Source organism: Sphaeramia orbicularis, chromosome 18 (genome assembly GCF_902148855.1).
Source record: "Sphaeramia orbicularis chromosome 18, fSphaOr1.1, whole genome shotgun sequence".
Lineage (NCBI taxonomy): Eukaryota > Metazoa > Chordata > Actinopteri > Kurtiformes > Apogonidae > Sphaeramia > Sphaeramia orbicularis.
In genome coordinates this window covers 32,337,375-32,354,798 of record NC_043974.1, presented here as the reverse complement: position 1 = coordinate 32,354,798, position 17,424 = coordinate 32,337,375, and the positions used below count along the sequence as shown (strand labels likewise).

At 36.7% G+C, this 17,424-nt stretch overlaps 1 protein-coding gene and 1 non-coding gene across 2 annotated transcripts in view; both read right to left on the bottom strand.

The window, feature by feature from the left end:
* The window catches only part of dtx4a (deltex 4, E3 ubiquitin ligase a), a 28,073-nt gene extending 13,629 nt beyond the window's left edge, over positions 1–14,444 (bottom strand). Inside the window, exons 1-3 of the mRNA XM_030162475.1 lie at positions 14,190–14,444; positions 13,757–13,971; positions 7,270–8,470 (exon numbers count right to left, since the gene is read on the bottom strand). Coding sequence (XP_030018335.1) covers positions 7,270–8,470; positions 13,757–13,964 — 1,409 coding nt within the window. The 5' untranslated portion in view covers positions 13,965–13,971; positions 14,190–14,444. The remainder of the gene's footprint in view (positions 1–7,269; positions 8,471–13,756; positions 13,972–14,189) is intronic.
* A 509-nt stretch (positions 14,445–14,953) lies between these two features.
* Positions 14,954–15,025, bottom strand: trnaa-cgc (transfer RNA alanine (anticodon CGC)). Its single transcript has one exon. It is a non-coding gene; the product is annotated as a tRNA-Ala (tRNA).
* Between the last annotated feature and the right edge of the window lie 2,399 nt (positions 15,026–17,424).

Sequence of the window (17,424 nt, the reverse complement as noted above, 5' to 3'; positions counted from 1 at the left end):
AGAAAAGGAATAAAACCTGAACTCAAATCTAATCAATGTCAAAAACGATACACTGAATGAAAAAATGACCAAAACAATCAACTAAATAGATGAAAAATGCATTAAATAATTACTAAAATTAAAAAAAAAAAAAGAAAAAATGAACAAAGGAAATCATGGAAAAATCTGAGAAAATTATCAAAATGAAAAAAATTCTATAAAAATGGCAAAATATTATGATATAGAGTGAAAAATGACCAAAATAATCACCAAACAAAGAAAGAAAGAATGAGCCAATGAATGTCAAAAACAATTATACATTGAATAGAAAATTACCAATAATAATTATCTAATTGAATGAAAAATGCACAAAATAATCAATAAAATTAACAACAAAAAAAGGACAAAGAAAAAATGTGCAAAATAATCATTAAAATGAACAAAAAATGAACAAAGGAAAAAAAAAAAAGATCAAAATGAAAAAGAAAAAGTATAAAAAATGGCAAAATATTAAGATATGGAATGAAAAATTATCAAAAATAATCAACAAAATGACTGAAAAATGAAGAAAAAAGAGAAACTGTACAGAATAATCACAATTGAATTTTAAAAAATCTAAATTAACTGAAAAACCCAAGGAATAAATATACCAAAATGTGTTGTGTAATTGAATAAATCAGACATATAACAGTAATTAATTAAAGGTAGATAAATTCTCCATGTGTTAAAGTGTAGGGTGTAAAAAGTCATGATCAAAATAAATACTGTTCCAACTAAAACTAATGATATGAGATGTGTAAGCAGTGTGTCAGGTGTAGGGATGTAACGATTACCGGTATAATGATAAACCGCCGTAAAATCGCAGACAGTTAGTATTACCATTTAAATTCTAATTATCATGATAACTGTGTTTGATTACCGCACTTTTAGGGGAAAAAACCCTATGTAAAGATCTGCTTTTATGTGAAATATTTGAGTATAGTTTTAATTTATTACAATTTTGATTTTATATATCTAATATTTACAACCAATATTCACTTTTAAAGCCTTTGAAAAGGTTCGTTAAGCATCTGTGTTATTTATGCAATAAAGTATATACTTTTTTCAAATCGGATTTTATTTTTTTTTGTGTTTTTTGACCTTTTATGTTGATATAGTAGGTTAAAGTGAAAAAAATAACAGACAGATGATACAGATGAAGTTGTGCTGAAAAAAAAAGATACCGAACATGGGTATAGTAAACATTTGTTTATGTAGTATATAAAGGCAAAAATCAAAAGTACCAAAGCCTAAACAGACTCAGACGACTAAAGGTTAATATTTGAATGTTTCTGCCGACAGAAGGTACATTGTGCCTATTATTTTATTTTATTTTATTTTATTTTTTTAATACAACTTGGTTAAATTATTTCAGTGTGTGTATAAGTACTGTTTGAACATTTTGAGCACAATATCAATAATACTGTGATAATAATGATAACCATGATAATTTTGGTCACAATAACCGTGATATGAAATTTTCATATCGTTACATCAAAATAAGCCTTTGCTTCTACACTATTCCTTTTTTTGGTTTTTGTGTTTATTGTGGTTGTTGTACTGTGTGCGGTGATTACTGTGCAAACCAAAAATAAACCATTCCTTCATTCAAAACTATGAGTGTAAGCCCAGCTCCTGTTGTGTATCTCAGGGATTTCGACCTTCAACTCACTCGATCATCCAGCTTTAGGATGTTTTGCGTTTCCAGTTACGATGCTGTGGTTGAAAACAGCAGCGGATTGAGCTAAGAACCAGTAAAGGCCATAGATCAGAGTGAATCTGGATCAGTGACGTGGACGGTTTTAACACCACAGCAGGTCCCACCATCTGCCGGACACACGCATACTCTCACCTGTGAGGTTCTGACCCGCTCACATCACCTGACACAAAATACAGAGATTATCCAAGCAGAGGCCGACACATTCACCTGGTCATATCTGGTATTAATCTGAGGCTTGGCAGGAGCTAAATGTGTGTTTTTACAGAATGTGGTGCTGGGGTGGTGTTATCGAAATCAAATGGAATCCAGGTCGTTTCAAATATCAAGATATTAAACAAAAAAAAAAAATGAAATAATCTACAAGAAACAAAAAGAAAGAAATGAGAAATGCACAAAATGATCACTAATAATCACTAAAAATGAAAAATGGAAAAATCTTACAAAAAACTCAGAAAAATGAGAAAAAGTTATCAAAATAAAATGAAAATTGAACAACAAAAATTACAAATGTATAAAATAATCACTGAAATTAACTACAAATTTACAAAAAATATGAAAATGAAGAAGAATAAGCAAAAAAATGACAGAATTATTAAGATACTGATGACCAAAATAATCAACAAAGTAGATGAGCACTGCATAAAATAACCACTAAAATGAACAAAAACTGTGAAAAAATAAAAACATCACGGACAAAGTAAAAGAAAAATAATCAAAATGAACAAAAGAATAAACCAAAAAAAAGACAAAATATTAAAATATGGAATGAATGACCAAAATGGAAAATGGCAATAATCACTAAAAAGGAAAAACAGAAAAATGTTACAAAAAAAACTCAGAAAAATCTGAAAAAGTTATCAAAACAAAATGAAAATTGAACAACAAAATTTACAAATGTATAAAATAATCACTGAAATTAACTACAAATTTACAAAAATAGAATAAAATATGAAAATGAAGAAGAATAAGCAAAAAAATGACAAAATGATTAAGATACTGATGACCAAAATAATCAACAAAGTAGATGAACGCTGCATAAAATAACCACTAAAATGAACAAAAACTGTAAAAAAAAACCAAAAACATCACGAACAAAGTAAAAGAAAAATAATCAAAATGAACTAAAGAATAAAAGAAAAAAAAGACAAAATATTAAGATATGGAATGAATGACCAAAATGGAAAATGGCAAATGAAACGCATGCCCTTAAATATGTCAATATCCAAACACTGAGGCACCAAATACAGACAAACATAAAAAAAAACAACAACAACAAAAAAAACCATTAGATTTACTATAAAAACAACAGAGTTCATGATTCTGAAGCAAACATGAGCAGTAGATGCTGTATGTGACTCAGCAGCGCCCTCTAGCTCAGACATCAGGACACTTCTACTAACTGACAGTCACTAACCCTAACCAGTCAGTTTCAACTCAGTAAACATAATTTCACAATCAGCAGAAAAATGACCAAAATTGAACAAAGTAATCAAGACAATGAATAAAAATGAACACAATGATCCAGAAAATTAATGAGAAATGAGCAAAAATAATACAAAAAATGAATTAAACATGCACAAAATAAAAAATGAACTAAAATTAACAAAAACATCAACAGAAAAACAACAAAATAATTATCAAATTGACCAAAACTGAACAAAGTAATAAAGACAATGAATGAAAAATTAACAAGATAATTAACAAAAGGCATAAAAAAATGAAAAACAAAAACACACAAAATAATCCAACAAAGAATTCTATAATAAAAAATTCTAAAAATGGACAAAGAAGGGAAAAAAATCTAAATTAACAAAATATATCAATAGAAAACTGACAAAATAATTATCAAAATGCCCAAAAATTAACAAAATAACCAAGAAACTGAAAAAAACATGCATGAAATAATCAACAAAATAAAAATTAATAAAAAAAAAAAAAATCAATAAAAAGAAAATATTATCACAATGACCAAAAATAAAAAATCAACAAAATAAAATGAGAACTGATAAAATAATCAGAACGAAATGATAATCAACAAACTTAATAGAAAATGAACAAAAAAAGTAAATTAACAAAATAATAGGGCATTGGCTACTGCCACAGTACTGTGGCACGAAATATCTGTTTGTCTATTTCCACAGAGCCAATCAAATGTTAGCATTTGTACTGTGACAATAAGCAGTAAGGACATTGTGTCTCCACAGATCCAATCATATCATGGATACTGTTCCATGAACTCATTAGCCTCTTGTTGCCATGGTACTGTAGTGATATACGGAGTACATGCCCCGTACACACCACAACGAAATTATGTCAATGTGCAAAAGTTGAATACGTTTGGGCCTTTAGTCCACATGACACTGGTATTGTCTGTGCCCTGGAACAGTATTTTTGGAGAACAGGTTCCAGGGCGAAAAAAACTCACAACGCTGCCCTCGCGTTACCATGTGAATAGACAAAAAACACCACTTTTTGGAAACAATGACACCATAGTACCACATAACCAGCATGAAAAAGAAACCCCTGATGTAACCTGATGGACATGCTCAGTGTATTCTTCTGTGATTTGAGTGTATCCTGCCAGTCAGTGTTTGTGTACAGTGCCACATATAGGTGTGGCATACATATTACACCAATTTCACTCCGTTTTCCCGTTTCCACCTGGATGCAGATATATCTTGAAACTAGAGCCCGACCGATATGGGATTTTTGGGGCCGATACCGATATTGGGGGCTAAAAAAAGCCAATATCCAATATGTCAGCCGATATCCGATACTGGCCAATAACCGATATATTGGCCGATAAATGAAATAAGAACACTGATCTACACAGGATATAATAATCTTTCATCAGATAATTGTGGACGGGTGGATAAATAGTTGCATAAATCTTTGTTTATCTGACAAAGATAATTTACACAACTTTCAAATGCAAACTATGCAATCACAAAAATAATTAGAGCATAAAATATGACTGACCACAAAATTCTGTTTTCACTCACAAATTTTGATGTGTCTGTCCCGGCACTACAACTTCCCATGCGGACTAAGGACTAAACTGAGCATGTGCAGAGGGAATTAGGTGAGTCCTAAGTTGTTCCTGATTGGAGCAATTACAAGAGTTACAAGTGACCTGGGTTACAATTGTCCCCAGTCTCCCCTACACTATTAACACCCAGGCCTGCTGGCAGAATGAAACTGTGAGGGAGACAGGAAGTGCACGGAAATGGGTGTGTGTGAGGGGTGAATACTTCATAAGACGGGGGGGGGGGGGGGGTTAGCGGTCCATCCTTATCAGAGCACGCAGTAGTGGTCTGTGATTTTCACCGGGGGGGGGGGTTGTAGCTCCGTTATGTGTTTGTCTATGTGTTATTATGTGTTTGTGTGTGGGGGTGATAGCGTCATTGTCCGAGCAGGAGTGAAAGTGAAACTAACTCGCTTTACTGTTCCTCTAACTCTCCAGGCAGCACACACACACACACACACACACACACACAGGAGCAGCGAGCAACAGAATTCCGCAGCAAAAAAGTTAATACATCGGCTACATATTGGCCTATGTTGATTAATCGGTGATACACTATAATCGGCCCTATTAATCGGTCAGGCTCTACTTGAAACAATACATGTATGGACGCAAAACTTTTAGAATCCGCAAAAGAAAAATACGATGAGTATTGTCATCTGGACGTAGCCTCAGTAACTGGTCCCCTAACCTTTTCCTGTAACTGGACAGGCTCCTTTCATGTGCGATGCTTCTGTCCACAGTCCTGTGTCAGCAGGGTGACAGGGTACCTCTACACATGATAGAACCAGGGCTGATCGGCTCTGTGGTCATAGACTAATGAGAAAGGTAGTCCTGCAGTACTGTGGATATAGCTACTTTGAAATAATAAATAAAATTAAAGGTATGGTCATATTTAACTGCTCTGTATGTGGCACCTGAACTAATTTGATTTTATTCTTGATTGTCATTATCTTTAGTCTAATTTTTGCATTTCACAGATTCTTCCGACGGGCCAGATTGGACCTTTTGGTGGGCCAGTTTTAGCCCACGGGCTGTATGTTGGACACCACCTGAGTTAATGAATAAATTCCTGCTGCTCCTCATAAACTACCCACTGGTTCATCAATTAAAAACCTATTTTCCAAATCAAGAACATGCACATAACTCTATAAACCAAGCTCCTACTAGTGGTTACCGTGGTTACCAACCAAACTATAACAAACAATACACAAATAGCACTTCCAGGCTCCTCTGGTTCCCTTCAATCCTAAATGTTTACCATTTTAAACCTGATCCTAAATGTGTGATGGCTTATCCTGTTGGGTATGAATGCTCTTCATTGTTTTTTCCACCGATATGAACGAGTCTGGACTTTGTCATGAAGATTAAAGGCTCAGAGATGCTAATGAGCGTCCATGTCAGACCCTGTGGTATGAAGGCTGCAGCTAATTGGAAATTCCTGGATAAATTGAGTTTTTATAGGCTACACTGTGTAGCTTTTGTGCTGCTATCGTCCTATCCATTTACTCATGTTTAGATGGTTTATCTTGTTAACACTGCAGGAATCAACACAACAACAAAAAATACTGAGTGTTAATTGCATCATTACAACTAATAATCATGTATTTCACCCCTAGTATTTGTGAAAACACATGAACAGGCAGGTAGAAATTGGTAGTACTGTAATTAACTAAAAGATAATGATGGCCCAAAACTATCAAGTACTTTATCTCTTACGTCATCTTTTATATTTACAGAATCCTATTTGGTAGAATAAATACTAACCCAGAGGAATGTCTAGGCAGCTCCCACAACTCAATTTTTCACATTTTGCCATAAAAAAATTTAACGGAGAAACTTTGTGACTAAACTTCTTCAATCAGGCTGCTCAACTTCACAGTTTACGGCTTAATTAACAATGGTTTTTTTGATGTTTCTTCATGTTCAACCAAGTAAACCTGGTGAAGTAACTGCTGATCGGGCTAATTTTATTTTAGTAAGCGGGACATGACACCGCTGACAGAACAACATAGGAAACCAAGCCAACAATTACCTTTGAATTTCAACATTGTTGGACATGTTTGATAAAATGTAAACACACTAGATATTGTAATTTACTAAAAGATAAAGTCATCTTTTATACTAACAGGAGCTTTTTTTAATAGAATAAATACTCACCCGGAAGAATGTCTAGGCAGCTCCAACGTCTCCATTTTTCACATTTTCCCATAAAAAATTTTACAGTAGAAACTTTGTGACTAAACTTCTTCAATCAGGCTCCTCAATACCACAGTTTACAGTTTAATTGGTTTGTTGATGTATCATCGGGTGAAGTAACTGCTGAACATGCTAATCTTATTTTAGTAAATGGGATACGACCCCTCTGACAGACAAACCTAGGGAACCAAGCAAACAATTACCTCTCGATTTTACCATTGTTGGACATATTTGGTATTGTAATTAACTAAAATATAATGTCATCTTTTATATTTACAGGAGTTTTTTTAGCAGAATAAATACTCACCCAGAGGCGATAAGGGCTCGTGACTGAGCCATGGCGATCCGCTGCAGCGCCGGTCGGCTCAGGCCCGCCAGGCTGGACCGTGGAGGCAGTGGCGCCGCACAGGCAGCGGCGCCGGATGAAGACACTGGACCCAAGACGCGGGCAGAAGGCGAGGGCGTGCAGGTGGAGGCAGTGGTCGAGATGAGAGGTGGAGGTGGAGGAGGAGGAGGACCCGGGGCGGGCGCTGTAGGGGCGGAACAGGAAGCGGAGAGCAAGGAGGAGGGAGAGACCGAAGGGTGAGGTGGCGAGGTGGCTGCAGATGCTGGCGTGTTGGAAGGTGGAGGTGGGGGCGGTGGGGGAGGGGGCAGAGGTGGAGGAGGGGGTCTGGTGGAGGAGATGGAGAGAGCTGCGGTGGCTGAGCCGAGGAGGGAAAGGGAATGGGTGAAGCCTCCGATGCCAAGACCAGCACCTCCGCCGCCACCGCCGCCAATGATGCCCAGACCTCCTCCACCTCCCATCCCACCCATACTGAGACCACCTGTAGCCCCGACTATGGACGTCCTGTGTGGGGAGAAGGAGCGGGACAGCGACGGAGGCCGAGGCAGGGTGAGTGAGTACGACCCCCCTGGGACTGGGAGGCTGAGTTTGGGACTCGGTGGTTTGGTCTGCGGTGGTCTACGACCCAGAGTCTGAGCGGTCGACATGGCGCCCGCCTTGACGCTCAGCACCAACATGCACTGCTGGCAGGCGCACGGCTGTCCCAAGGAGGTGATGGCCGAAGCCGGAAGCGCCCCACTGGGGTAGGCGCTCCCGTTTCCAGTCCCGCCGCTGCTCATTCGCATCCCCATGCCCACCCCAGACATGTCCACCCCCAGCAGTCCCCCGGGGCCGGGCATGGACGCGGGCCCCCAGGCGTGGTGAGATTTGGGCAGGGGTCCGGACACCAATGGGTAGGCCAAGTCGGAGCGGCGCTGGATGCGTCGGCAGCGCTGCGTCTGCCCGTTGATTTGGGTCATGCTTTCGAAGTCAATGAGGTAGCAGAACCCCAGCGGCGCCAGGTCCAGCCAGGGCTGCTGTCGATCACGAGCTGCCTGGATGGCAATGCCCACCTCTGTGTCGTACGCCGTCCAGCTGCCGGCGTCGTTCTCCCACTCCCACAACCAGCCCTGGCCTGGAGCTGAGGTGGGGTCGTAGAAGCTACGTCGCACCGGTCGAAGGGTACCTGCGGTCACAGTTTATGCACATTAATGTCATGTAAACATAAGCTGCATCTGCACTAAGAACTACTGAGGGAACTGGACTCAACTGCAGTAAAAGCTCTGGACAGTTGACTTTACTCACAAAGTGTCTTGTAACTTGTCACCACCTGATCCTCACCAGAGACCCAATTTATTACACAGATGTGTAATAAAGCAGCTGTTTATCTAGAGGTCATTTTCAGGGATTTAAGAATGTACAGCTCTGCAAAAAGGATTCCATACATTTTTATAAATACCTCATAATAAACTAATTTTACCAATTTTTACAGATACGACATTTTAGTTTTTAGCATGTTTTCCCTGTAATTTAGTATCTAGATAAATGCTGATTTCTGTAATTTGTAAAAATAGAGACTAAACTAAACTAATTATTAAAGTTATTATTAAACGTTTCCCATTTTACCAATATCTGTATACCAATATATAAAATTTACATTGCATATAATACATTAGAAAAACAACAAAATCAGATAGACATTAAAAGTAATTCATGTTTAGTGACTTTAAAATGTGTGCAATAATTAATTTTCCTACTTTTGCCAAAATTTTATATGTTTAATTCAACTTAATACTGTTTAAAACTACCTTTACTCATCTTTATGTTGTATTTCAGAATGAAATCTTACTTTTTACAGTGTATTTCTGCTTGCTTTATTGAGTACCTGTACTTGTGCAATGACAAGTTGAATATAAACCTCTGGAAAAAATTCAGAGACCACTGCAATTTTTTCCGGAATCAACATTTCTACATGTTTGACACCAATTCCAGTCCACTGTCGCTTTGATTGCATCTTTTTAGTTTTTTTGCCCATTTCTAATGTTCTGCAAATAAATGATCTAACTCACAATATTTTTGTTTGGAAACGGGGAGAAAATGTTGCCATTAGAGTACAAAATAAATATTCATTTTGCTCAAACACATACAGAGAAATTGATCATTTTGTAGTGGTCTCGCTGTACATTAAGTGCAATTCCAACATCTCATTTTTCACATTTTGCAATACAAAATCTTAACATACAAGCTTTGTGGCTAGACTTCATCAATCAGGCACCTCAAAATCATGTTGAATAGGTTCAATAATGGTGATTTTGGTGACATATGTTCATGTTATAGCATGTAAATCTGGTGCAATAAGTGGTGGTCATGCTAATTTTATACTAGTAAAAGGGATATGACACCACTGACAGACCAACATAGGAAACAAAGCAAACAATTACCTCTGAATTATAACATTATTGGAAATGTTTGATAAAATGTAAAACACAGCAGACAAGAAAATATTAAACATAGGCCCAGATAATGTCAGAGCAGTCAACCAAAATCACTGACTTTGAAGGAAAATAATAATTAACCAAATTTAACCCATAAAGGCCCAAACATCCATCATCGACCAAAAGCATCTACTGATCTAAACTGTTGATCCGCTAATTCCATCAATGTAAATAAGGTAAATAATTGGTGTAAAATACAGCTTGTTATCTTTCATGGTCATCAGATATGACCCATTTGCACGTCACTCGGTCATCTTCTACAACATTAATTCACCAGTAAAACAACAGAGTTTGATCAATGACAGTGGATGGAAATGCTTGATTTATGTTCAGTTAATGATAGATTTGACTGAAAAAGTCACTTTTTCTGCAGTTGTCTCTGTTTTTGATATAATAATCAATTTTAATCTGAGCTTTTATGAATGTTTTCATGGTCAATAAATTAAATACAGGAAAGTACTTAAATTGTACTGATAAAATGCAAAATACAGAGGATAATATTATAATAAATGGTGACAAATCACTTAAGAAAGGTTAAAAATAGAGACAATTTAATTTGGGACCTGACACAAAAGTAGCACTGGGTCTTTAAGAGTCCAAAAGTCAAAGATAATTCACTTCCCAGAGGTTTTGTTTTGTTTTAGGGAACAGTTAATCAGCTATTGAGTATCTATTATTGACTGACATATTGGCCTTTATTGGTCAACATCCAGGGACTCAAAGTTCTGCAGCTTTAATACTCCTTTTCTCCTGTAACTTTACATCCTCACAAAGGCTCCTGTGGTTTAATACAGTCACGACGATGAGTAATGAGAGGAAGGTGCAAGGGAAGGTAAATGTTTGTGGTACTATTTGCCGAGGACAACTAGATAACAATCCTAACAAATTCAACATGTCTGTGTTTGCTTGCTAAGAATTTGGGCAAACAGGTTGCCCCTGGTAACAGCACAGGGTGTTCTGAATTCTGATTGGCTGGCAGCCTTGATCCGACCCAAAGCTGGCTGTGTTTGCTTTCCCAGGGTGTCCAGAGAAACTCTACAGACTCCTCATACTGTAAAGCCTTCACAATTGAGAAAACCGGCGCAAAAAACTCTCAAAAGTGCAAAGATGGAAGCCTTTTATCATCATCCAGAAACTGTTTTGGAAGAAATTTAGATGTGTTCAGTTCAGAGTTCACCTTAAACTGTTGACATCTTCCATCAGCAACAATAATAGTAAATATTTATTTTAATTTCTAAGTTCAGTGATCCATTGTAACAACAATTCAGGCAGAAAAATGTCTTTGTCTGTTAAATCTGAAACAGAACCGAACAAAAAACATCTCTGAAGCCCTTTGCCGACATAAAATAAGCAGTTTTATGTACGATATACGCTATTAACGGTGTCAAATAAACACATTCAAGTACTGTGATGCTATGTTTTAAAATGCTGTTTTCTCAAGAACGCGCAAAGATTCGTAGTAGAAAAATGTTTTCCTTGTGTAATTCTGTAATGATATTTCAAGACACATTTAACATCTCGAACCATCACTGATAATTATTTTGATTGGTCAGAAAATGGTAAAAAAAATATCAATCATTGTTTCCAAAAGTCTGAAATGATGAACTCAATCATGTTGTTTGATCAAAAAACTGAATATATTAGTACATATTACTTATTAATATGTTTGTTTGTTGTCACAAAAGGAGGACAAAAGAGAAAATTCTGTAAAACACGAATTTTGAGCTGTTTTTTCTGTAGTATTAACCAAACAAAGGACTGATTATTGAAATAGTTCACATTCATCCATTATGATGTAGCTCTATATGTTACACAGACTAGAATAAATGTAAACCTAGGTTTCCTAAGATTCCAATTAAAAAACTGGGATATTTTTGTTTGCTGACAGGATGGAATCCAGGGTAAATTGTTGCTGATATGCAGCTTCAGTATGAAACACCATTGGAATTTGTGTGACACAGTCTGTGTTTGGACATTTAACAAGACAACAGGGGAGTTCATTCATAAAAGTTTCTCCCCTCGACCCCATTTTTTAATGACCTCAGACTCCTCAAATTCCACCCCACCTCCCCCTCCTCTCGCCTCTCTGCTTTCCCCAGTTTCAGCCTCCGTCGGGTTGGGAAAACAAACTGCACAAAGGCTTTTGTCAGCCAACGTTGAAAGAAGAGTAGTGTGATGTTTGGGGGTCTCTGCCAAAGACCCCCCTCTTATCCCCCATCCCCTCCCCCTCCCATCTCTCCTGATAAACTTGTGAAAAGTGAATTCTTATGTCTTTGTCTTTTAGGTGAAATCATAACAGAGAAAAACACCTGGACTCCTCAGATGCTACTGTGGTCTGGTGAGAATTTAGACATTTCAGCAGCTAGAACCACAAATATTTCCAGTTTCTGGTACCCAAATTTGTCTTTGAAACAGCATTTAAATAAAATAAATATAAGGATTTGGCCTCATGTCTTTAGTATTTCTTGAATTCCAGTTACTTTAAGACTTTCTTCTAGACCAGGGGTGTCAAACATATGGCCTGTGGACCAAAACCGGTCCCCCAAAGGGTCTAATCCAGTCCATGGGATGATGATTATACTGATGATTACGCTGAAAATAGCATAACAACCAATAAAAAAAAATGACAACTCCAAATTTTTCTTTGTCTTAGTGTGAAAAATCGCAAACGTAAAATGATATTATGAAGATTTTACAAACTCAAAGAACCTGAAAAATATGAACAACCTGAAATGTCTTTTATTTTAACAATATTCTGCCTGTTACTAAATATTTTGTGCATTTGTAGATCCGCTGTGATCTGTCAGTTGTAATATACATATGTAAATGAAAAACTGAGGCAGAATATTGTTAAAATTGCACTTCTTTTTAAAATTACTTCAGGTTCATGGCTCAGGTTATTCACATTTTTTGTGAAAGGGCAGTTTGTATACAACATTTTCATAATATAATTTTACTTTCTTACACTAAAACAAAGACAGACTTTTGAAGTTGTCATTATTTCTCAGTTTTTATGTTATTATTTGACTGGTCAGACCCTTTTGTGATCATATTGGGCTGAACTAAAATGACTCTCCTGTTCTAGACCAGTTGTTCTCAAACTTTTTGCAGTGGAGTACCCCCTGAAATATATATATTTTTTGCCAAGTACCCCTAACCCTCGATTCAGTATTTTTGATTGAAAAAAATTTGGTAAAATTTGTTCCTGTGCCAAAGGTGTCTGATTTTATTTCCAAATGTTTGTAAACAAACAACATATATTTAACTTTAATATAATAAAAATAATAAATCTTTATAAGTAAATTTCGTGTGCAAAATATAAACTGAAAAGTGCCCTCATTCACTGATAAGAAAAATAAATGAATTGGTCATTAATGAATAAATAAACCTTTCATCAACAAAAAAATAGGTTCTTAATTACTCAAATAAACTCATCTTGAATAATATAAAGTCGAATTGTTCTTAAAATGTTACCTAAGCTTAGGAGGGGCTCAGAGCTTTTGAAACTATTAAAATGAAATAAGGTCAGGTGTGTCAATTTTATAATATGAATGTATTTACTGTGTTTTAATATTCAGCATTAATTCTCATTATTTATTTTGTATTATGTACATAACTTATTTAATGTATTTTTCCAAAACAATTTCAAGTACCCCCTGGGCTTCTTCCAAGTACCCCTGGGGGTACATGTACCCCCATTTGATAAAGACTATTCTAGACCATAAATACTCCTACTGGATGAGATAGAACCTTAAGTACAACATGTATTTGTTGGATATGTGGATTCTAACTGCAAAAGAGAAAGAAAACCCAGCCTAAATCTGCAAACCAGACCCCACAAAAATCGACTTTTGGAGCAGAAGCTGAAGTGAAGGAAAAGACACATATAAGCAGTAAAAAGGCCTCCATCCATCCATCCATCCATGCATGCATCCACCTGAGGCCCGGCTGCACCTCTCCACCCTCCTCTTCCTCACCTGTGTCTTGTCGGAACTGGTGCATGGAATGCAAATCGATGATGTAGGGCGAGAGGCGAGAGTCCACCTGTCCGAGGACCACACTACCACACCGCGGGTCGCTCCGGATGACTGCCTCGATGTGGTGACAGACGGCCGGGCTGTAGGGCCGCCAGCGTCCGTGCTCGTTCAGCCATTCCCATACCACTACGGCGGAGGCTAGTAACATCCTACTCCTGCAAAGATGACAAAAAAATACACACGACAAAACCGAGGCATAAATGGAAGGCAAACCGCGGGGATGATGGGTATTTAAGGACACCCCACTGTCTGTCCGCCGTGCATCCCTGCGCACAGCGGCGCTGCATCCATCTTGGACAGTTTGCAACCCAGATGTGCCTCCTATCTGCGGATACAAATACATACATTGGATGACACTACATGCAAACTGTACCTTCCATGTTTGTAGTTTCGGATATGCAGCAATTAGTGTGTCCTTTAAACGTACAACGAGGATACAGAGGGTTCGAGTGTGCATACAGCCGTGCAGGATGGAGGCATTTTACTCCCTATGCAGATGAGTGACGTCTACTGAAATCATTTCTCCGGCACAATCAAGTTTGGCTGAGAGGAGAAAATGCAACTTGGACGGTGCGGTGGTCGTGAAGTGGGTTACTGTGACAGACAAGGGTGGCTGTTTCCCTCCAGCAGGTTAGTCTGTAAAACAGGCTGGGTGGAAATGCGTGGATATTTACCGGTTGGATCCGCTCCGGTGTGTCCGGTCCAGTGTGTGCTCAGTGACAGTGGGTTCAGTGTGGCTCCATGAGTCCGCTGTTCAGTCTAACACACGGTTTGTCCAAAAAACAGAGTGAAGTTTCAGTCAGCTGTGTGTCGGTGGAACTTCGTCCATTGTGTTTGCACTGACATGGACTGCACGGCACAGCTTTACACCGGCAACAAAAAAAAGAAAAAAAAAAGGAAAGTGGATGTTTGACATTCGCGTGCGTGAACACTCCCACGACTGAACATCCTGAAGCGACCAATCAGAGGAGAGGAGCCTCCTGGTCTGACCAATCACAGACGAGCCCTCATTTTACAGCGATTTATGTGCGTTAAATCACGAAATAGGTCAGTTTCACAGCATTACACACCTTTTCCTCTGGTGTAGATCGGTGCTTGGATGAAGGGATGTTATTTCAGAGCAGAATAAAAACACAATGGAGATGCCGGGGATTGAACCCGGGACCTCATACATGCGAAGCATGCGCTCTACCACTGAGCTACATCCCCATTGGCTGATATAAAAAGTGGCCATCAGAAATTAAACTAAACCACGGTACTGTATTTGATCAAAATGTTGTAGAACACCGGTGTCAAACGTGCGGCCCGGGGGCCAAATCCGGCCCGCCAAAGGGTCCAGTCCGGCCCTTGGGATGAATCTGTGGAATGCAAAAATGACACTAAGAAATTAACAGTCCTTTTAGTTCAGGTTCCACATTCAGACCAATTCATTATCAAGTGAAATACAATCATAATAACATATAAATAATGACAACTCCAAATTTTTCTCTGTAAATGTAAATATTTTCATGTATTTACACTAAAACAAAGTATAATTTCACAAAAAATGTGAATAACCTGAGCAAATATGAACAACCTGAAATGTCTTAGGAGAAATAAGTGCAATTTTAACAAGATTCTGCCTGTTAGTAAATGTTTTATGTGTTTGTAGATCCACTGTGATCTGTACGTTCGAATGCACATGTGTAAACGATAAACTGAAGCATAATATTGTTAAAATTGCACTTATTTTTTCAGGTTCATTCATGATATTCACATCTTTTGAAAGGATAGTTTGTAAACCTTTTCATAATGTAAATTTATTCTTTTCGCTCTAAAACATACAGAGAAAAGTTTGGAGTTGACATTGTTTATATATTATTATGTTATTATTTTACTAGTCCGGCCCACTTCAGATCAAATTTAGCTGAATGTGGCCCCTGAGCTAAAATGAGTTTGACACCCCTGTTGTTGAATAAATAAGATATAAGAGTAAAAACACAGTAAAATGTAATGTAAGATCAACTATAAAAATGGAGATTGAACTTGTTTTGTCCATGCTGATAAGGAAGATATCAACAGACAGTTGTCTTGTTCATGTTTTTTTGTTGGTTTTTTTTTTTGTTTATAATAAGGAAAATGAACAAAAATGAACTGATTAATCAAGAAATCTCACAGAAATCAACAAAATTATCAACAAATTGAACAAAATAAAATAATCACAAAGATTACAACATTTAATCAAGAAAATAAACAAAAATGAACAACTTAAACATGTACAAAATAGTCCAGAAAAATTTACAAAAAAATGAACAAATTCACCAAGAAAACAAAGAAAAATGTGTAAAATAATCAAGATAAACAAAACAAATGTAACAAATTAATCAGGAAAATGATGGAAATGCAGATTTATATTGAACAGATTCATTGTTACCTAATGTCTAACAATAATAAAATGTATCTCATGAATTACATTATTTCTATAAAATATGGTGTTGGAAAATAATTGTATTATGGAATGAAGGGGCCTAAAATATCCAAAAGAGAATAGTAGCTGACAAAAAAATACTGAAATGTGGTTGTTTTAACTTCAGAATCAGAATACTTTGTTAATCTCAGGGGAAATGATTGTATGTTACAGTTGCTCTGTACAAGTATAATTAAAGTAGCAGGAAAATATACACGTATTCAAGGGAGAGTCAAACAGTTCTCAGATGAGCACTGTGTCATTGGGGATGAAACTTGAATCTACTAGTATCACATCATAAAACAGTCAAGAAGGAATTAACAGATCTGTTTTTATCAAGTTAACAGTTTATTTTATGGCAAAATTATGGAATTAATTTCTGTATAATGACTAAAACAGAGCAGAAACACAATAAAGTCTGTTTTTATTAGTTTTTTTTCTCTTTACAATACATTGTAAAAACACTTCAACCTTTAGAAAAAAAAACCCTCTAAAACTACAGAATACACATAAAATTAGAAGATAAAACATAAGTAAAAAGTTTGATTTCTTCACTGACTGAGCGTGATTTACACTGAAGATGAACAACACAAATCCACATGGATTTTTACAACTGTCCTCCATGCAAATGTTTTGCTTTATTACCATGAAGTGTGGTCATGAGATGGAATGAAGAATGATCTGTTACTGTGGAGCTAATGTCATATTCTTTTTTTTTTTTTCTTGGGGAATTTGTAGATTTCAGCTGCAAGAATCAAAATATAGCTAGTTTATGATGTTTAATACATTTTTCAAACAACATTTAATTGAAATAAATGGAAAGGTTTGGCCTCATGACAAGTATTTCTTGAATTCCAGCTACTTTAAGACTTTCTTCTGGACCAGGGGTGTCAAACATACGGCCTGTGGACCAACATCGGTCCACCAAAGGGTCCAATCCGGCCCCTGGGATGAATTTGGGAAAAGTAAAAGTTACACTGTAGATATTAATCAAGGGTGAAAATCATGTTATTTCAGTGGCCAAATATAGAACAATGTGATCTAAAGTAATATAATAACATATGACAACTCCATATTTTTTTGTTTTAGGTTGAAAAAAGTAAAATTAGATGATGAAAATATTTTTGTTGTTGTTTGTATGTTTTTAATCGTAGAGCTTTTT